The following is a 22,376-nucleotide window of genomic DNA, read 5'->3' as shown; positions in this document are numbered from 1 at the left end:
TAAGATGTTCAACGATGTGGATGTCCCTTCCGAGTGGTTCGATGAGTTATCGAGAAATCCGGACAATTTAGAGACACGTCGATAAAACGCGTTATATACCGTAATGTGTACTACAAAAATGTTACACACTCATTAAGATATACTGCAATATGCAGGATTCCTCGCCCATGCTGGATCAGCTAATAATTACTATTTTTTTCAACTTTACAAAAAATTCCTATATACAATTTAATATCTTATTAAAGAGGTATCAATCTAAAAAGATATAGTTGCTTTTACCTTAAATATAATATTATGAAAAATAAATCAAGAATATGTGAAAGCGTTGTTTTACATGTAACATTATCAATAAAAATGTGATTAATTGACATAATAATTTCGATTTTAATAATGTAACATTTTTCAATGTTACGTAAAATTTCAGGTATTATTATCGAATTACTACTTTGATTGTAAACATTTAATTTTTATTCACATTCCTTATTGACGTCACTGTTCACATATTTCGCACCGCAATTTTGCAGCACACGTCACTGTGACGTCTGTCAGTTAAACGTTCCTGGACTTCCTGGAGGCTTTTACGAAAATTGCATGTTGCATTTATTTTATAAATTTTACTTGTTAAAATGTTCTTAAGAATTTCACAAGACATACAGTTTCCTCGTTGAACTACTTGCTTAATACAGAGCAGCGCTAAGTCAGCAATAGAATCATAGTTTTATTTGCCTAATAAGCTGATCAAGACTCTCCAATAATGTAATACGTGTACATTGATGATCAAAAAATTCGTAATAGGGAATACAAAACGTACAACCATATTTAACAATGTTTCGCATTAATCAAATATTCTTGCTAAAAAAATTACAAGATTTCCAAGATTTCAAATGTTAAAAAAATATAACTAAAAACTACTTTTAACCAATTTACAATTCTGCTACTACGTTTACGCGAGCATTACTTCTGTAGTAACTTACGATAATTCCTTCGCGTATATATATATATATAAACGGGATTTTGTAGTAACTTACGATAATTTACTCCGCGTAAACGAGTGAATTATCGTAAGTTACTACAGAAGTTACGCTCGCGTAAATGTAGTATGCATGTATCTCATTTTAAATTCTTCTCGGATTGAGCTCTTTGTTCAAAATTTGAACGAAATATTTGAAGCGGTTCAACTCTCCTCTATGGTCAAGTCTCCCGGACTCCCCTACATGGAATATTTGCTGGAATATATCTCGCATTTAAAATGAAAAACAAACGCACGTTAATACGTAACTTTTATCATATTTATTAATATTTTAAGGCATATTTGTTTTAGTCCTTTTATGCTTGTCTAAGTAATTTTTGTGTAAGTTTCGCAAGTTAGGATACGTCTTAAACAATTTAATTAATTTGCTTCTACGTTTGCTTCTGCTATGTCTGCGCTGATTCTAAGAACATCATGCGGAAGAGACAACCGTAAATAATTTGATATTTCTTGCGTTTATGGCATTCAATGTGTATTCAATCATTTTACAAAATTTATACAATTGCTCGTTATTATGTACATCTTCGCAATTATAGAGATATGAAAATAGAAATGATTTAACAGTACGGACAAATATCCCGGCATACTAGTGGAAGATGGTTATCATTCTCTGTATATGTACCTTTGTGTGTGTATTATTATTTTCGTTACGAAGAACGGAGAATATACAATGTGTTCGTAGTCAATGTGTCCGGATTTCTTCAACCAATTCCGAGTAAATTCTTCTTGATTGAAAATTTGATTTCTTTCGCATTTATCATAATTTTCGGTTTATAATATATCTCTCAATCAGAATTAAAAATATCTCTGTTATTACTTTGCATTCTGTAATTTACACTCATCAAAATGAAGTTTTTAGAGTTTTCCTTTTATTGTAAAATGAAGTTTGTTCGAAATTATTCAACAAATAAAGTTTTACTTTTATTGTTAGCACATAGTTTAATTATATATATATATATATATATATATATATATGTATTTTTCACTTAAAAACGCGTACACACAGAACATGTTCCTCACAATTTGTAAATATAGCACGGATATGCACCAAGAATGATTTACCAACAGTCTTGAGAGGTAGATGTGGCTATGTAGTTTATATCCACTTTCTCAGTTGGCGGTAGTGTACAGGAGATTTAATAATCTTGCGAATCAAACCGATGTGACAGCTTTCTGGCTTTTTACAGGCTGTGGGTTTCTGTCTGATATCTTTCAAAATAAAACTGATACAATGTAATAATAAAAACAATTAAGAATCGGACCAGAAACTTATTCGTTAAATTAACTTTTTAATAAGACTTAGGTAATGGAACAACAATTTTTCCTTCTTTAAAATACTTCTTTCGTAAAACTTTGCAACTGTTTCATGTTTTCATATTATTGAAATATTTTTGATTAATTCATTATATCTAATTGTATCCAATTAATTGTTACTAAACTAAATGCAATAAAATTTTTATAATTAATTGTAATTTTAATTGTATAAGCAGCAGATGTAACGAGTTTTAAAATTTATTAATTAACGTATACGAAGATAATAGATCCTGTATCAATTCTGCCTTTCTTCAGAATCTGTAACAGTCACTTGGCAAAATTTGTTTTCAACAAACTTGATTTTCTAAGAAACTGTCAACATATTGTAAACATTTTATTTATTGGGTATGACAAATGAATTTTCTTTTCTTATATTATATGCACCGTAAAATTTTTAGCAGCATGAAATTCGAAAAAAAATTTTTAAATAGAATTTGACAGCAAAAAATAAATTAAGTATTAATCTGTGACAAATGAGATAAAAAAATCGATTTGCATAGGAAACCCAAAAACATACGGAACGCGTCAAGTTTTTTCGGGAGTTGTGCGGAGAAGGAGCGGAGGATACCTGGTCTACCCTACGTTAAGTAAGAATGCGCAAAAGGATTCCGAAGTACGTACATAGGGCGAACGTTTTATTACAGTTTTCATCCGCAGATTAGCCCCTTTGGAACCATCGATACTCGAGAATCGAGATTCCAGCAGTTTATAGCCCCCTCATAAAATCTATTTAGTGTTTCCGACTTGGGCCGACTGGACTCAGGCAAGAATCGAACAAAAAGATACCTTTACGTTGGCGCAGACCCGAGGAATTTTCAAAAATACACGCCACGTAAAGCCTGTGTGTTACGTGTCTCCGGGTCCAATTACGCGCAGGTTGCCGACCGGGTGTCCTTCCTTTTCAGAATTTAATCCCCGAAGATACCAAAGGATGACGCCGATGCACACATCTCGAGTCCAGTCTCTACCCCACCCGTTTTTCCTTCCGTTATCTTTGACACCGTGTTTTCACGTGCGTTCCGCGAATATCACGACAGTCCCTACGGCCTTTTGTAGTCTCCTCGCGTTCCGAAAAATATGGCAGGGGTATCTACCTCTTCCCAATGCGGCACAATGGTGGACAGATGTGCCACAAATGTAGCATTCTCATATTTTTTTTTATTTTAAGACTTAATAATTTTAATTCGAAGAGGTATAATAAATATTTGAAGACCTGTTAAATACATTATTATAATTTAGATAGAGTATATGCAAATATTTTATTTTTAGGATATGTAATGTATAATTAATTTTCTTTGCGTTTTCTTATTGAGCTAAATGATTTCCTTGTCGTATCAACATCTTTATCAGCATAATGAATAAAACATGACGCTTCAGAATTTATATTCATTTTTGTTTATTATGTCGCGATTTTAGAATGAGCAGCGAGCGGCCTTTGTCGGCACGACGTCGCTGAATAAATTTTATCTGAATGTCTCCTCTTTTCGGCTGTACCTAATATCCGCTACCTTCGCTACGCCGTGCGTAATACATAAAACATGCAACATCAAATCGCTATTAATGTTTCCTAGAATACTACAGCGAATAAATGAGCAAAAATCACATTCTCGTCAAAATCTAGATTATGAAATTTTATGAGACACGATATCGTGCTATTGTAAAAACCTTTATGTGTTCGTGATATCCGTTTCTGTCTAGACGCGTGAATAAATATCAATCGATGTGTCTCCTCCATCGTGGTCGTCCTTGACGAATAAGTTTGAAGCGAATGGAAACAAGATGTTGCAAAAATTCCGATGTATCTCCGCTTTTAATATCGTCCACGGTGACGTCCCTTCACATTCCTCTTCCGCTAAAACAATGATACATCGGTGAGGATTATATCGAACCCTCGTATAATCAACAATAGTAGTAATTGGAGCATAGATACGGTTATGCCACAGCACGTCCATTAATTCTCCGCAGCGCTCATTTCTCATTCCGTCGGGCGCAATCGTCAGATTCATCCCGAGACCTTGCATTGCACTGTTTGTTGACGAAATTGTTCTGGCACAGATAGAGCAAAGTAGTTATACAAAATAATATATTTATTTATTTATTGTATGTATTTATTACATATTTTATTATTTATTTCATCTTACGATGAAATATATCTTAAATATATATTATATATTTGAAATATATTTCTTTTAGAAAAATAGAATGAGAGACACCTCTCAATATTTTTGATGAGAAAACATTTTCGTTATTCACTAGCAACATCATCTGTCATTAAAAGTAGAACATACCTTGTAATGTCGGGAATTTATATCGAAATATAATCTTTTACGTAAAATTTTTCATGCTATATTATTATGTGTATAACTGATTTATATGAATTCAGTACCGTTTGGAAAACCACTTCATGTAAAACGTATTTGAATTTTATTTTATCACAAATCTGTTTCATGATTTTAAAAAGAGCGTGATGTAGATTTTATTTTTCATATTGTGCCGAAATAATCACGCACTGAAACGTGCGTCCGTAAACAAAAATTGCATTTTTCTTCGTTTCTTACTTGTGGTCTTTACCACTATCCATCATGAAACGATCCCGATCGCGCCGAGTAATTTTTTAAAAACCATTACCCCACAATCGTTTACGAGGCGTGTTTACGAAGCGAGCTTTCGAGAGACGTCTCGCCGCGCCGTCGGGAAGAAATCATCGGGCTCGAGCTGTGTGTCGCATAAACCGCGCAAAGTTCTCGGTTCGCCGCGACAGACCAGCTCGATTGCGTCGAAGTGTCGGGGGGTTGGTTTTAGGGAGGGAAAGGGAGAAGGGGGACCAGGGTGGACTGGGGTCGGACATCGATCTGGTAGTTAACTTCAGTGCCCCCGCGGGACTCGTTGCCACCTTCGTCTGCGCTCGCGGTATGCGTGGATGGGGTAGGACCCAGGACGGGGGGGGGGGGGTTGATGATTCGCGTGCTCGCATAAAGCGCATTACGCGTTTTTACGTTTGTGTTTACCGCGCGATCTCTAACGAGACTCGTTCGCGCCCACAGCGTCAGCGGACAGCGGCACCGCCGCAGCCGCGGAGCGACAAACAATTCGCTAAAGGGTACACTCCGTACCCCGTAATTCCTAAATCGGGATTAGACCGGCAGTGTGAATTGGATAATCTCGGACTGACCGCTTACTGAGAGTCGCATCCGACTTTCACGACGTGAGGAAAGAACGCGCTTAACTATAACGTTCTCACTATCGTTTCGTATTAATATATTATTTTATATTATTAACATTTCGATTGTTATTGAGATAATAAACTCCATGCATGCGTTGATTATTGATTTCACAAAAAAACTGTTCAAAGAGCATATATAACGCTTTTTAGTAATTATACAAAAACAATCAGAAAATAACGCACTATCTTTTTGCTCCAGTCTGTACGTAATGTTCGAATCCGTAATTTATTCGGCCGCGAAGCGATCGTATTCGATATCAAACGAATGAAGCTATCTCTATGATAATCAGTCGTTCAGAATCACGATCGATCGCTTTATTTTTCGATTATTCCATAAATCTTCGATCATCTTTAGTCACCTCCGATTAAATGAGCGATATTAATAAGGAACGAGAAATAAGCGAAATTAAACCTACGACAATTTAATCCTAGTAATTCGTTAAGAAATAAAAGTCTGGTAACGTTGTTCAAAGTTATTATTCAAAGTTAGAGTTTGTAAACTCGACGGACGTTTTAGAGGTTCACGCCGATGTTTTTCTTCAGTTTCTTATATACCGTACACTTTCCGGGCGTTTCAAATTTGGCCAAACAGTCAGTACCGTCTCGACCGTGAAGTAATAAACACATCATCGGACGGGTTTCCGCATTGTTCTTTGTCCGAGTGTCATCCTCGCATCCGCTCACTAAAGAACTTCAAACCCTGCATCGCCCACGGGACGACACGTTAAATTAGCTTTTATAACAGAAACAGTCTTTTCCAATCGCGAAGGAATTTGACGCGCAAAGGAAAAGGTAATTGTAACATCACGTGATCCAATCTTGAAATCTCTCGCCGCTCGGTTCACGTCGCGTTTTCGATTCGGGCTTTCGCGCGTCGCAATGAGAACGTTCCGCGTCTATTCACGCGAGCGAGCTGGGGACCGCATTGTGCATATTTGTATCACACGTACGGAATCGGACGCGCGACGGAGACGCGCGTTGAGAAGGATCAATCGCCGCGACCTGAGGCAACTATCATTTTCTTTTAACGCGCGCCGAGTCGGTGTTCGTATCCTCGTCTCGCCTTTCACCGTGCGTATTTCTTTCATTATTACTAGACGTGCGAGACGGGGGTGGAGTCGGCAATTCTAGGCAAGTATCAAGTCCAAGTATCGATAGTAACGGCCAGCGCAGCGAATTGATTGAAACAATTTCTATAGATACTAATATTAATAATAATTCGAATAACGGTCAGCATGTTCGTGTCCATGATAGTTACCGTCGCGCCGAATCACCTTCGATTTTCTCAACCGAAAATTTATTGCGAGCGCGAGTTAGCGTTTTAGTGACGACTGGATCTGTTAATCTCGATGAGTTTTGGTCCATCATGCTATACAATACGGGAAACTAGGCCATGGATTGGAACAACGGTTGTCCACTTCGTGTTACTCGATCGAGTAATATCGTGTCACAGCAAGAAGCAGCAGCGATCGAAGGGTGAGTCAATTCTTTTATTACGGAGGAAAGTCGTATTGACTGTATAAAATTGTATATATTTAATGATTATTTGATTTTTTTGAATTTGAATTAAATGATAGACGATTTGTCAAGGCGAGTAAAAGATATATAATTTATTAAGAATTGACAAAGATGTGGCTCGGACAAGTGAAAATTCCATCCTAGTTTCATTGCGGAAATATGACTATTTACAAAAAAAATTATATTATTACAATGCGTGTTATTATAAAATACTGGACAGAAACGAATCACATTTCTATAAATATTATGTTAACAATATCACTTTGTATCTAAAAAAAAATGAATTAAAAATGCAGGATATTTTCGTCCACGAAAAAGGCATTATTATAACAATATAATCCAAAAAAAAGGATTAGACAATTTTTTTGGATTGCAGCGATAAAAAAACATTCTTATAGATAGAGAAAATTATATAACAGATAAGATTTATTCTTAACTATTATATCGGAGATTTAAATATTACATCGTTACTTTTCTCACGTTATAAAACAACGAACAATATTATCTGCTAATTTTACAATTATGGCGATAGCGTCCCAATCGAGGCGATCGCCATTTTTGTCGTGTAAATATTTACTATAAGAAATATACGAAAAGTCTAGGGAAAATATAGACTTCGCGGATGTTATCGTAATATTCAAGCAGCACTTGCTTTGCTATTAACAAATGTAACACTATTATATTATGCCGTTAAGGTATCGAATTAGAAATGATTATCCTCATATCGACATTATCCATTATTCGATCTATATACTTTACCTTAAGGCACGTATCCCTTTTAATTTCATAATTTACAATTTTATTTCATTTACAACGCGTTTATATACAAATGCACGTATTTACAGTATATTAACAAAATGTTCACGCTATTTAGCGTGATCACGGGTACGCCTAAAACCGTATATACGGCAAACCCGATCGTCGTAAGCGGCACCGACGATTGCCGCTATTTTCTCCGTTTATTTTCATCGTTTATGGTTATTATGATCGAAGCTGAGTACTCACTTATTGGCTTTTACGCGACGACGATAAAAAAAAGACGTAGGTACTCAGGTATAATAAATCGCGTGAAATGGTTATCGGTTTGTTGAGAAAAAAATAAAGCAAAAAAAAAACAAAAAAAAAAGAAAAAGGCGCGCGCGTCGTGACGAACGTGAAAATATGTGCTTTCGCACGCGCGGATAATGTCGATACAGAAAGCTAACGATCAATCACAACAAATGGGAGAAAGAGTAATTTGTGTGAGGTCATGCGCACTTTTCATCGACACCTAAACATGCACACGTTCCACCGTCACGTGTACATAGTTGCGCGCCTTGCAATTTTACATTTACGAGCGCCGTAAATTACGTTGACTAGTGATATACGAGTGATATCCAAAATTTTCGAGCATCCGATTCCGATCTCTTTGATTTGAACTGAATCCGATCCGAGACCAATTAACTCTTCAGCTGTGAATGCTGCACGCCCCTCCTATTTATATATAACAATAATATATATTTCATATATATTTATTCTCATATATATAATAATATGCGTGCATATAGATCTAGTAGGAATTGAAACAGTTGCGGTAAAGGCAAAGTGAAATTTACGACGCTTCTCGCGGTTAATTTACGACGTTGATCTGCCGATGGAGATAATAAATTCGTGCAATGTCATAATTGCAAGTATTTTTCCCTGTAAGTTACTTACAAAGAAGCTCCTTTGCATGCCGTAGTTAAAGAGTTAATATATTTGTTTGGATAACTCGATTATTTTCGGATACTACTATCCCTATCTTAAAGCTAAACGTCAGACTGTGCGGATAATTCTCGATTCGCGCAGACGATTGAATCTCCCTATTATAGGGGGATAGTCAAACGAACTCTCTATTTTTTTAACCCTTCCCCTCGATCCTCCCTAATATCCAGGTACAATTACAAAACACGATCGTGTAGTGGGCTGCATGAATATCTAGACACGGGTGTACACTTGGATCTCAGAATTGCCAAGCGCGCGCGCGCGAAGGCATCCATGCAGTCCACACATTCGACATTCACTTCCGACTTGGAATTCTTGCGGAATTAACGAACGTAGAACGTAAAATATCGAAGCACGACCGTCATATTAACGGGGATCGCTGTGGACGTGAATCCGACGAGATTAGTGAGATCAAAGCGCTTTCCACGATCTGTAATCCACAAACGATCCATTTAATTAACGGTCGTTTATCACAGGCCGTTGTGTATCATGTGCGAGCTACAATTAATTACCTTACGCGTCTTAATTATTTTACGCGGTGTCCCAGTGTCGCTGTATTTGTCTTGCGAATCCCTTTGTACGTTGAGTTCGAAGTGATAGACGATGGATACCTCGCCATCGCTCCACCTCGTGGAGCCGTCCAAAGGATCCGGACAGCGGATCCCTTTTACATTGGATTAGAGTGGCCCGGGTATTGCATAGGCAGTGTCGTGGGCAGCGACGCGGGCTGCGACGTGGATTGCGACGTGGGCAGAGATGTCGACGTCGTCGGCGTCGCTGGGAGCGGTGCGGAGGAGGTGCTCTCGTTGGCCTGCATCAGACCGCCCAGCATCCCACCCATTTCCGTGCCGGCGGTGGCATAACCCATGATACCTCCAGCCATCACCTCCAACGTTGTGGAGGCCGCCGCCGCGGCCGCCGCCACTACGTCCTGCGCTCTCATCTGCCGCTCTCTCGATTGCTCCTGCTGCTTCTTCAACAGCTTCCGCTCCTTCGCCCGTCGGTTTTGAAACCAGATCTTTATCTGTAAAAGCGACGGTTACGGTTGGATGATCGTCCCGCGTAATAATTCGACAATTTCTCACTGTGATGGACATGATTTACCTGACGCTCCGTGAGACCGAGCTGAGCAGCGAGGTCCGCCTTGCGTTTGATAGTGGTATAGTGATTCATATGAAATTCCTTCTCGAGTTCTAGTCTTTGATAGTCCGTGTAGACCACGCGGTATTTGTCTTTTGTGCGAGTCTTCCCTGAAAAAAGAGGTAGATAACGGCCGGTGTTATTACGCGGTTAATATCTATCGTGCTGATTCTCTTGTCAATAATACGTTAAAGAGATAACGTTTTTTAGCGAGCGCGTATACCGCGTGGCGACATTAACAAAGTGAAGAATATTTCGTAATTAATTTCACGTCGAACTGCCTGCCAATTCTGTACTTGCGAATAACACAAATATACCACGTTCAATATAATAGATTAAAAATGAAAGAAAGATATAAGAAAAGAAAACAATAGAAACAGTCCTGTAAATTTTTGTCAAAAATGTTTCGACTGAGCAATTCGTTTCGTTCAAGATTTTGCCCAAACGTGTTGTAATAAAGAACAATTACAATTTACAGTAATTATTTCTCACTTGTGAGGGAAATTGATTATCTTAGAGTTGCAGTAGTGCGAAATAATTATTAGGATACAAAAACAAAATTGAGAAAGACAATTGTACATCAATAATATATTGTATATATTGCCTTTCTAGGACGCCTCTCATGTCTCAAAATTAGTTTTACTTTGAAATATTACAAATTTTTTATCAATAGATAGAGAGAATACATGTTAAATATACTGTCACATTAATAGCTTGCGTTTGAAACAATTATAATCATGCTCTAAGCACATAAAAATTTATGAGAAGATATGAAAAGAGATTTATTCTTAAAGAGATGGTCATTAACTTTTAATAAAAATTAATTTATGTTTTACGGTAAATATAATTATTACAAATAAACAAAAGGTAATACGCATATACACCTACTCATACATGCACATGTACAAAATTGCGGTATTATAGCTTGAAGCAACGGCATTCGCAGAATGAGAGATGCACATCTACGATTTTTGCAATAAATAACGGGAAACGCGATTATTTCTTATGGGAGAAAACGACGCGCCAGAAGGCGGCAAAACGAAGAAGAGGTGCGTTGGCAATCGCACGGTGTGAATGCGTTTCTTACGACGTGGTGTTCTTGGCGGTAACACCACGCGCACAAAATATAGAATGGAGAGAGAGAGAGAGAGAGAGGGACGGGAAACAGGGATACGAGTGTGTGTGGGAACGGCGAGAGATGGCTCAAGAGAGAGGGACACGATTAGATAAGGCTCCGCCGGCGAGATCAAAGGCGTGCACGTTAATCCACCACTCCTCGATAAGGGAACTCCGAGGCCTTCGCGGCGTTACGAATAAGCAAGCGACCTTAGACTTTTTGTCGGTACACAGAATGGCTACAGTTTGAGGCCAGCATGGCTGGTATCGGGTCAGAGCAGGATATCCTCGTGGCAGCAAGGATGCGCAGCAAGGATGGCAAGAATAAATAATGGAGTCAATGGAATCCATATAGAAGCCGAGTGTTCCTATGAAAGGAATTCATTGAATCGAATTGACACCTATTTCAATCAGATATTTGATAATCTTCGAGATCTCAGATTACTTTGTGCTTCTTTTTGGATTTTCTTTGTGTATATATATTTTTTAAATCAATGATTGCGAAATCTTGATACCAAAGAGAGACCGAAAGATAAACTCTCAATTTACAAAATAAATTTTTAATTAATTTTTTTTTATCTAATTAATTTTCTGATTGAGGATTTCGTGAAGTACGAATTTTTACAAAAATATCACGTCGGACAGAGATCTATGAAGTAAAAAAGAGCTTTCTATATAAAATATTTTCTACATTTTCTGAGTATGAAATAATTATATATTTCAGTTATATATGTATATAATTTAATAATCTCTGTCGAATGTCTTTGTGAGAACTATATTCTTTACCTGAAGAGGGTCCGAATTTGGACCGAAACGTCGTGTAATTATTAATAAATTTGCCAGTTATACACGCGTTTTAGAAAACAAATTTTATATATCTACGTCTTTATATAAGTCACTTGCGAAAGATTTATCTTATTTGTAAAACGTCTTTCTTATACACGATTGTGTAGAAAACTCATACGAGGCAATGTAAGCAATGAGAATTTGAAGAATTAGGTGATACGTTGGCGTTTAGGCGTTATACATGTCAACGCATGCGACGCGTGTTCACGGTTAAATCCGTGTAATCTGTTCAAATAACGCAGCAATATATTACGGACTGTCTGGTTTTGAGTTTTCATCTACTCAGAATGAGATTGAGAGATTGTTATCGCGGGCACTTCCAGCTCTCCGTATCTATGATAATGCTTGAATCACGTCTTCGCTACATATCCCATGTAAGAGAAGTGCTGTATAATAAATCGACACATGTTCACCACTAATCACTCTTATTCGCTACCGAGTTTTTCGATCAGTTGGTTTCCAACTTCGATTTTAAAATGTAAGCTACGAACTTCTTGTCAGCCCTCCTTACTTGTCAATTACATCAAGATGTAATTGAATTAATACGTAAAAAGGCACGAGTCAACTTTCTTACGAATCAATTGAAAAGAACTCGTGCGGTTTCTTTTCTAAAAAAAAAAGTATCGTGTTCAATTCGAAGATTTTAGCTAAACACTTCTGCAAAAAAGAATATTGTCACTTAGGATAAATTTTCTTTTCGCGATGATCGATTACTTCGCGATTGCATAATGTTTAATTTAATCTCTGATATATCAATAAAGTGTTACGAGATAAACGACGAATAAATATTAGACAGCGTTCGCCATGGTTTTTGTCAATATGATGTCGCGTAATGTAGCTCGGATTTTTCCCTTTCTCTCGCTCTTTTTTTCTGTTACGCTGAGCGCATTGTTAGGCGTGCAAATATTTGACGCGTTAAGAGCAAACGTCGCGCAGCCTGATGCACGTAAACAAACACATGAAACATCCTTAAACCTTATCAAAAGGCAGACTCTTTATCTTTCAAGATTGTAATCGAATCAAAAAAAAATTTCCAAACTGTATGCGGTACTGGCCTTAATTGCGATAGATTTCTCGTGCGCACTCGCCACGCCACACTCGCAAAGATAATTTCGCGATTCCGAATCAATTTTTATCGTGAGGCGACAGAAGTCGCACCATTCACCTATATAATAAAAACCGAGACTGAAGAAATCAGCTGTTTAAAGACAAATATTAGCAGCGAACTGTTGCGAGAAATAGCAAATTAAACTTCATCATTATGCAATTCTTGTAATGATATTCTAAATAAGTATAGTAACACCGTCTTTTAAATAATTTTATAATCAAAATTATATAAATGTGGTAATTGACCATGACAAGGGAAAAATAAGTAATTAATAGTAAAGTTGAGAGTTAAAATATCAAAGGTGAATGATTTGCTCTTTCGCTGTAGTAACATCCGACACGAAGGGGAGACTTAAGAAATCGACGTTTCTAGTTTCTGGAACTTTTTTACGGTTAACGGAGCAACTTTGCGCGACTCCGAGTTGAACTTTTTACATTCGGAGGAGTCCGTCAAGTCTCGGATGGTTAGCACGTATACAGGCTGTTGTTCGAGAGGGCAAGTCGTCGGCTTTTTTCGTTTCACGCACGAAACACATAAGCGTATATGAGTTAGGGAAGGATTACCGTCGGCGTTTTTCATCTTACCGATATCGCACCTACGATTATCCGGCCCCGTCAATCGCGACCACGCCAATGTACTAGATTAACTAGATGCTCTCAATAGCAAGATTGTATTACGACAATCGATATTTTAATCGAGTCTATATTCTAAAATCAGTAATTAACACTGGAAACATTTCTGGTCATTCGATCTTTAATCTAATGCATATTCTAGCTATTTATCACCACGAGCGGAGCATCGGGACGATTTCTTAAAATGTATCTAGCTCGTTGAATCCGTCATTGTCTATACTTTCGAACGAACGAATTCACCGGAGCTATTTCTCCCGAGTACCCGTGCGCGAAATGCGAACGAGCGCGACGGAGAAAGAGAGAGAGAGAGAGAGAGAGACGTGGAGAGAAAGACGCGAGCGAGGGAGCGAAGAAACGGTGCTCCTGGGACTCGTTGCCACCCCATTATAGCATTTGCTCTTCCATTTCACGCCGCGGAATGGCAAAAGCGCGTGCCCCGCTTTTCCTGCGGGCGTTTGACAACCCCCCGACGATATCTCGTGTCGGCCTAGCCGGAGCCGCGCGCCGACTCGCGCGGGTGCCATTCGTCAGCGGCGTCACAATTACCTCTATTGTGCCACCTCGCATTTGTATATCGCATATCAAGTGCCCGCGAACGAAGGGAGAAAGAGAAAGAGAGTGGTAGCGATTTAGTCGCGATGTAACTGCAACTGTCCGTTTCTTTTCAGCACTTGAAAATTCCTTTCTTTTTTTTTTATATTTCATGTAACTCGTTAATATCTTGTAACGTCCAGTATTGTCATAACGTATATATATAGCTATATATAGCTAACGAATATATATAGCTATACTCTTAAATAAGCTGTGCTAAATCGCATCGAATTTATTGTTGCCCCTTTTCCGCGATGTTGTGTGTGTGTGTGATTGGTTCTCTCGCTTCAAAATACTATAAATTAATATATATATAAATGTTATATATATAAATAGTATATGTATATACATAAAAGTAACATTAAATTTTACAAAAGAAATTGGTATCATGATTAAGTATAATATATACATAGTTACATGCGTATGTGTGTTAAAAGAATTTAACGTTATAATCTTTATTATAATTGCGCTAATATACTTTTCATTATATTAGCGAGTTTAATAATAATAATCGCATTTAGCAAATTTTTGAAGAATTCTATTTTAACTCGTATCTAACATTTAACTGTTATGGATATGAATAAAACGTATGATGCACACACAGAATAAAGAGAAAATAATTGAGAAAACTATCGAGGGTTAAAAGAAGGATAAAAAATTTAACAGTACGTGTTAATTGATGAAAAGAAACAAGTATATATACGTTAAATGAACTAACACTTGGTTCTCTTATCCTGTGATCAGTGACAAATGCAACGAATCGCAAACAAACATGTATTGACAGACAAAAGGTCAGAAACTGTGGAAAGTTTCATCGTATACCTGCGGAGCGCGTGGCCAAACGGAACTCAACAGCTTCTAGATTGATTTATCGTTTTGCAACCATTCGAACTCTATAGGGCTAGTGACGACAAGAGAAGAACATTATCGTAAAATAACTAAAAATATTACCTTAACCTTGGACTGGCACGTAGCCCGGTCGTAGGAGTATGCAAGAATGAATGAAGTCAAAAGTGTCGAAGCTATTTGTTGGAAGATTTCTGTTAACTCTCTCACACGGGTCACATGGATTCCATTCTATTAAACCGTGTCCTGGTCGATTCTGAGTCCCGAGCTGATTTTTTTAGTCGAATATCCAACCGAGAGGCTTAATTCGTGGACGCGCGTTTAAGTTTTTTCGTGTGTCAGTATTTTACTTCAGTCATGTAACTCGCGTCCACTACAACTCGGTTCCAGACTGAGCTCACGGCGCCAATAATGAATCGTTTTACATCCTTGAACGGAAAAATCCCAATGTCTGACGGCATGCTGCGAGCCGAATCGCATAACACCCAAAACTCTCCCGTGATTTGAGGGTTTCCGTTGTGGATCGGCTGACGACAAGGTTTAACCAGAGACTCGACAACATCGGCACCGATCCTGCTGTTGATCTTGCTACTGTCAAAACACTCGACCGTAATGAAGAGTTCCAGTCACAGATACGGTAGGTGGAGTCAATTTTACGGATTTGCAACAAGGTCAGATTGAAAGGAGACGTTAAATCTCACAGGACGAATGACGAGGCGACGCCTTGAAGGAAAAGATCATGGGTTTTACTAAGATAAGAAAAATTGTACATAATAAAGGGCTAATTCACTTTTAAGTAATTATTTTCCATAATTATCGGTAGGAATAATAACGACCGATGTCGGCGATGTCTTTACCTGGATGATATTAAATCTTTCCTCTTTGTTGTTTACCTTTAATCGCGCCGATAAGAGGATCGTAGCCAGACGAAGGCGTCATAAAAGCAGTAGAAATCGCGTGTTCACGGAGGACCGCTCTCACGGAACCGAACGGCGCGGCGCGGCGCGGCGCGGCGCGGCGCGGCGGCGATTCGCGATGCGCGAACGAGAAAGCGCATCCACGAGGCCGTCCCTCCACGAAATTGTAATGCACGCCTCACGTTTTTGTATTGTCGTGGTGAGAGGCTCTGCCATGCGGCTTCTGCCCGCAATATAACCATAAAACGCAGATAATTGCCGCTGGAAGGTACGGGACGCTCGTTTCAAGGTACTTAAGGTGCGTACTTACTGCACGCGCGTGAGGTAAAATGCAAATAAGAGGAACAGGAGAGAGACGGCGACGAAAGAGAAGAATTGAGATGGATTCTGCGAAGCGCCTGATGGCGAAGTGCATCAGGCGAGGAATAATTTGGGATTTGGGGCAAAGCAGTCTGAATGTATTAGCATGTTAATCCCGTTAGCGGTTAAAGATTGACCAATGTATATCCATGAGGCACACTGGCTTCGCGCCTTTCTTTAGAAGAGGATTTGTCAATGTCGCTCACGAAAACACAAATGTAATATAGTAGAATTTAAACATTCTTTTTCTGCTCTTCATCCAAAAACTCGGAGCGGACAGCCGGGTGAAAACGTGAATACGTGAAGCTGTCTGTACTCTGCGCGTGTGTACATATATACACGCGCAAAACACATGCGTGTAATGTCAAACATAATAATAGCGTCTTATAGCGACATAATAATAGAAATAGAGATGGAAATAATCGTCTACGTGTTTACAATTTCAAAATCCATCTTTCGATACGCGTATGCTACTTCTAATATAAGTACCTGAATTCGGAGATACTGAAAGAAAAATTGTATTAGACACCGTACGAACGGAACACGAGCAAATTTTTAGAAAGAAAAATTGTTATTGCTATTTCAGTTTTAAATGTATGGTGAAAAATTCGCTGGGATGAAGATTAAAAAGTATCGAGATCTCGATGAGGTGTAAGTAAAAACACCCTCGCGGAAGAGCGTGCCGAACCGATAAATTTATGATCCTGTTGAACCAAAAATGACTAACGTTGTCACCTTCGATTACTAAAATTAATCAATCTCTTGTTTAGCGTTGTTAGTGTAACATTGTCAGCATGCTAGTCATTATAAAATATATCACATTATTTTTTGAAGTATATGATACATTGTATACATTAAAAATAGATTTTAAAAACTGCAGGTTCTCTAAAATATCTCACTTTTCATTATTCTCGTTGTTTTCCTTGGACAGTTTGAGAACTGACGTATATCTTCAGTTAGAAAACATCTACGAGACACGTTTCTACAAAAGAACAATCGGCTGCATGCACAATCGTGGTACAATAACGCATGCAAACACCAAAGGTAATATTGTATATCGACAATCAATTAATTATGATTCGTACCAAGAATTTCAAGTCGGCAACAGAGTTCATTAATTGGCGACGTTGAATCCGCGCTGCCGACAGTTTCGGCGTTGCATTCTGCAACAATGGGAAGAACATCTCTTTCACCTAAAAGCTGTTTCTTCAGGCGCGTTTATATCGAACAAGGAAATTGACCGGATTTTCGAACGGCTCGTGTATACCGAATTACGGTCCCGCGGAAACGTAGAGTTAATTGTTCCTCGTCGCGTGTGTTGATTCAGGACGCGTTCCGTGCGAACGGATGGGACTTTCGAATTCGGTGAAAAATCGAGATGGACGGCGAGAGGGAGGGAGGGAGGGAGGGAAAGGGATTATCTCACAAATATTTGAGAGCAATTAGATGTTTGCTCGTCCGTTACCGTGTTTACATGGTTTGCCGTATCTAGACCGCTGGAGACGTGTTTATGACCGCGCGCGATATGCGCGAAAGAAGTGCTCGTTAGGCGCGTAACTTCGTCACGTGGCTTTTTAATCCGATTTCTTAATCGAGCTCTTGAAATTGAAGATTAACTGTTCACGGACAGAGCTCGGCCACGCGAGTCGTTTGCCCAAGGTTCGCAATCGCGATTTGCAGAATCGCTTTCTCATTGTCAGTATCAAATTTTGTTATATTCTAGCAAAAGTTTTATTGATACAAATCTGCAGTATATATTTTTTAAGATTTGTTAAATGTATTCTCAAGAAATACAGATATGTGTATAATATCGAAAAAAATTTCTTTATACATCTTTTGAATTTCCACGTTGTTTCAACGATAATTCCTCAATTTTCTCAATTCAGAACTTCGATTCAATTTGTCTTGCTCTTTTTCATTGAAGAAAGATGGAAGTAAATAATTATTATGGCAAAATAAATTATGCTAAAACACAATTTCCTGAAAAAACCGCATTTGAATTGAATTATATTTAAAAATTTCTTCCATGAGAGTTTTTAGAATTTTGTGTTACGTTAATAAATATTTGTTATATGTTCACAATAATTATCTTTAATGTAAATTTATACAATTCAGAGCTGTAAAAGAATTAACTGCATTCTTTTCGTGTTAAATAATAAATAATAATGCTAGAGAGAGAAAGAAGAGCATATGTTATACATTTGATATCTAATGATGTTTAATTATATTTTGCAATATCGAAGCAGATAATTATATTCTTGACGATTTATTTGGTTCATTAATAAAACTATCAATATTATAAACCGAAAAGAATATATTTACATACTTGATAATTTTATCACTTCATATGATGAGCAAAATACACGTACTGATAAAGTTTAATCAAATATTTTAGAAACATCCAGTAACATCTTAAAATAGTTGTTTTTATCTCTTAATTAAAATTTAAGTCATGTAATTATAATCTACAACAATTTCCACGTAAATTGCGTTACATTACATTTAGTCAATTGCAAGATAAGATAAAAATAAAGTGGGACCACGAAAAAGGAGTGATAAATCGAGGTATAAAATGATTCCGACGGCGCGCGCTGTGTCCATTATTCACGTTGTTGAATTCATTTTGATCAATTTTACGAAGTAAAAGAGAAAAGGAGAGGAGCAGCCTTCAACATACAGCGTATAATTTATAATAACATAATCTGTTATTATCGAATTTTGATAGGTAACAAATTTATTTGACATCTTTCAATTATGCTGTGAAATGAGCCAAATTAATATTCATTAAATTTAATATTAATTGTGTTTAATTTTGGCAAACTTTTGCTGCTTGCAAGAGATATAGAAAAAATACTCTTCATTTTTATTTCATATGTTATAATTCCAAAAGCTTTTTACAGTAAATGAATTTCATTCTTTTAAGACAGATAAGAATTTTATACCAAACATCAAATATCATGTTTTATATAACACGACAAATTTTCGGCAAAAAAGATAATTGCGAAGAAAAATGAAACGTATAATATTTTTCCATCTCAAGTCCGTCTGTATTTTGACAGTTTCACCCATTCCAAATGTTTACTGTCAACAATTGTTCTCGCATACAGAATTTTCAAAAAAAAATATATTAAACAATGTTGAGAATGTATTCTTTCAGTGTTCGAAAGCGTTTGTTATTCATGCAATTGCAAATTTTTCAAATTAAGATTAAATTTTAAATTATTATGTGCCACATTTTTTTTTAATTTCTCGAAAGCGAGTTTGAAGAAGATTTAGTGGTGCTAGAAACATTTTACCAACCTGGTTTAGGTTGACTTTGATAGGACGGCCTTTTCATCCACTCGTACGGACTCCTTCTTCCTTGGATTCTATGGGATGTGTATAATTGGTGACGTCTTGATGTGGATGACATGTCTCTTGATGTGGACGACATATCTCTGGACGTGGTCGGCATGTCTCTGGATGTAGACGGCATATCTCTAGATGTGGACGGCACGTTCATGTTTGTAGGTAGTAGGTTTATATTGCCAGATGTAGATGATAAATTCATGTTGCGAGACGCACAGGGTAAGTCATCGTATGGCACAATATGAAAATTAGGTGGTGTTGTAGGAGAAGCGCTGTTGTTGCTATGGCTGCTGCCGTTCATGCTACCGTTCAGGCTGCCATTCATACTGCCGTTCATATTGCCGTCTACGTTACCATTCATTTTTGTGGTCGCTGATGGATATTGATTACGGATCGCCATATCGATATTCACGTTTCTGATGCTCCATTTCAACATCCGTCGTCTGTAGGCAATTTCATATTCCTGTTCTCTCGATGGTATTTGCGACTGGAGATATTGTGGCGGTGAATTTTGTTGGAAGAACTGCGGCGGCGAACTTTCCTGCAAGTGTTTCGGCAACGACCGCTGCTGAATGCGCTGCTGTGGCAATGAATTTGGTTGGGTATGTTGTTGCGGCGGAGAATTTTGCTGCAATTGCTGTGGCGATGAAGTGGTCAGTTGTTGACTGTGTTGCTGACAGAGTTGAGGCGGCGAGCTTTGCTGCAGGTGTTGATGAGGCGACGGATGCTGTTGGCAGAGTTGTTGGGGCGGCGAATTATGTTGGAGGTGCTGCTGTGGAGACGAGTGCTGATAGAGTTGCTCGGGCGGCGAACTCTGTTGCAGATGTGGCTGTGACAAATGTTGCTGGATACGTTGTTCGGGCGGTGAATGTTGCTCCAGTTCTTGCGTATGATGTTGTTGCGACTGCGATTGCGATTGCGTTTGAAAATGTAGATGCTGCGATTGATACTGATGTAGATACGGCGGATACTGAGTCGTGTAGTGCCATCCGGATAGCATTTCGGGGTGGTTAAAAAACTGCGGAGGAATTGAACTTGGCTGATGCTGAGGATGCAACGCCGGTGTCGCGGGTATGGGTCTGGTCGAGTATCCGTACCAGTATTGGGGACCTTCAATGGCGGCGGGAGCCGCAACCGCAACCGCGGTGTGTGGCTGGACCTGTTGCGTCGATGTTTGCTGATGTGTTTGATTCATTATCAGTTGATGTTGTTGTGGGTTATCAGCGACCTGTTGCTGCTGTGGGCGATATGCGAGGTTCGTTTGATTATAGTGCATCATGTTGGCGATGTTGCTGAGGTTCGATATGACGTTCGAGGATTCTCCAGAGATGGTGTCGTCACGAAACGATGGCATGTCGGTTCTGCGAATTGGGCTTAACTTACACAATATAAACGTCTGTTTCTTTGAACAGAAAATAATTGAAGTCACCAAGAAATTGTAAATTAACGTGACTCGTTATACATTCACGACACTTATAGCGACACAAACAACGAAACCGGCACAGATGAAACGTACCAACGTTATTGCTGGTGCCCGACAAACGCGTTTTGTCCGATATCGATATTGAACTGACAACGTAACTCCAGCGTTTACTAGCTGAGAAGTAAATCTAACAGACACGGAGCTTGGTGGGGATCTGCCAGTAGGCTCCGCCCCTACCGAGCGGCATCGAACGACCAATCTACATCCGGCACCCAACATAATGGTGTCCAACGAGAACGTCGCCGAACAGTCGGAATGTCGCCCGCCTACAAAAAGAGAACCAGAGAAAGAGTGGGATGCCGGTTCTTGTAGCTCCACCTCTCGATAAGGCACGCTGTTGCTACTTTTATACATTTTTGAGGAAGTTGATCGGTTGCTTTCCTCGTGTCGACTGCATTATGAAGATAGACTTAATTTTTTATCTTCTAATGGCAGACGGAAATTAATTTCTACTTGTTTTACATTTAAATTTGTTTATTGGATTGAATTATAAAGGGTAATGTCCAGAGATATCTGTAGAATATTCTAAAATTTAATTTAATTGCGTAAATTTACTTACTGTTTAAATTTGAAAGGTTGCAATTAAATTTGCTAACTTAGAATTCTAGGATACTGAAATTTGTGATCTTCTGGACGAATGGTACTGTGATGATAATGATGGCATCGATCAGATAACTCAGTTTTCTTCTGATGATGCACATATAATTATTTTCACATGCATCGTCTAATAAACAAAATGCTTCTTACTTTCTTCGTTCTTTCTTTTTCTTAGGCAGCTGCCTACATTCACAAGAAATTTTAAAGAAGTAATAAGAAAATTTGCATCTTAATATTTATTGTTTGATTTTGTGTTTCTAGTTGAAAATGAGGTAGAGAGATAAAAATTGTAATGTTCCTAAATATTTGATTGACATATGATGAAAAATTTGCCTATTCGCATTCGCATCGTGCGCCAGGTTCGCATCAGCATTTATTTGATAGTGTAAAAATGTGATTATTTCTAAAAAAGATACTTTTGATCGTTATTTTAAAGTTCAATACATCACTATTAATAAAATATATAGTATTTCTACATTATGTTTTTATATATGTATATCATAGTTTTTTTAAGATCTCGCATTAACAAGAAATCATAAGTTGATTTCTCACAGTGGCACATAA

The 22,376-nt window shown here is 38.0% G+C and overlaps 1 protein-coding gene across 4 annotated transcripts; it reads right to left on the bottom strand.

The window, feature by feature from the left end:
• Positions 1 to 1,025: 1,025 nt before the first annotated feature.
• On the bottom strand, positions 1,026 to 21,288 carry LOC139773525 (homeotic protein caudal). Of its 4 annotated transcripts, XR_011718369.1 has the most exons (5): positions 19,685 to 21,288; positions 9,933 to 10,078; positions 9,341 to 9,852; positions 4,275 to 4,390; positions 1,026 to 4,196 (listed from the first exon to the last, which is right to left on the bottom strand). XR_011718369.1 is itself a non-coding variant. In XM_071708020.1 (3 exons), exons 1-3 carry the CDS (start codon positions 21,084 to 21,086, stop codon positions 9,496 to 9,498), a joined length of 1,905 nt encoding a protein of 634 aa, XP_071564121.1. In that variant the 5' UTR covers positions 21,087 to 21,288; the 3' UTR covers positions 7,149 to 9,495. The 4 variants fall into 4 exon arrangements, 1 of the variants encoding a protein (XP_071564121.1); XR_011718368.1 differs by having other exon boundaries at positions 1,026 to 4,390; XR_011718370.1 differs by lacking the exons at positions 1,026 to 4,196; positions 4,275 to 4,390 and adding an exon at positions 7,149 to 9,258.
• Between the last annotated feature and the right edge of the window lie 1,088 nt (positions 21,289 to 22,376).

This window comes from Temnothorax nylanderi, unplaced genomic scaffold, assembly GCF_030848795.1.
Source record: "Temnothorax nylanderi isolate EJ_2023f unplaced genomic scaffold, tnyl_v1.0 TNYL_tig0063_pilon, whole genome shotgun sequence".
In the NCBI taxonomy this organism is placed as follows: domain Eukaryota; kingdom Metazoa; phylum Arthropoda; class Insecta; order Hymenoptera; family Formicidae; genus Temnothorax; species Temnothorax nylanderi.
This window is presented reverse-complemented; position numbering and strand designations above follow the sequence as displayed.

What these genes read in the sequence shown, in the direction of transcription:
- LOC139773525 (XM_071708020.1), bottom strand. Translation starts at nt 21,086, where the DNA reads ATGCCATCGTTTCGTGACGACACCATCTCTGGAGAATCCTCGAACGTC. An exon ending in TCAAAGTCAACCTAAACCAG is followed by an intron (nt 10,079 to 19,684) that starts GTTGGTAAAATG and finishes CTCTTTTTTCAG; the next exon opens with GGAAGACTCGCACAAAAGAC. An exon ending in TCGGTCTCACGGAGCGTCAG is followed by an intron (nt 9,853 to 9,932) that starts GTAAATCATGTC and finishes TCGCTTTTACAG; the next exon opens with ATAAAGATCTGGTTTCAAAA.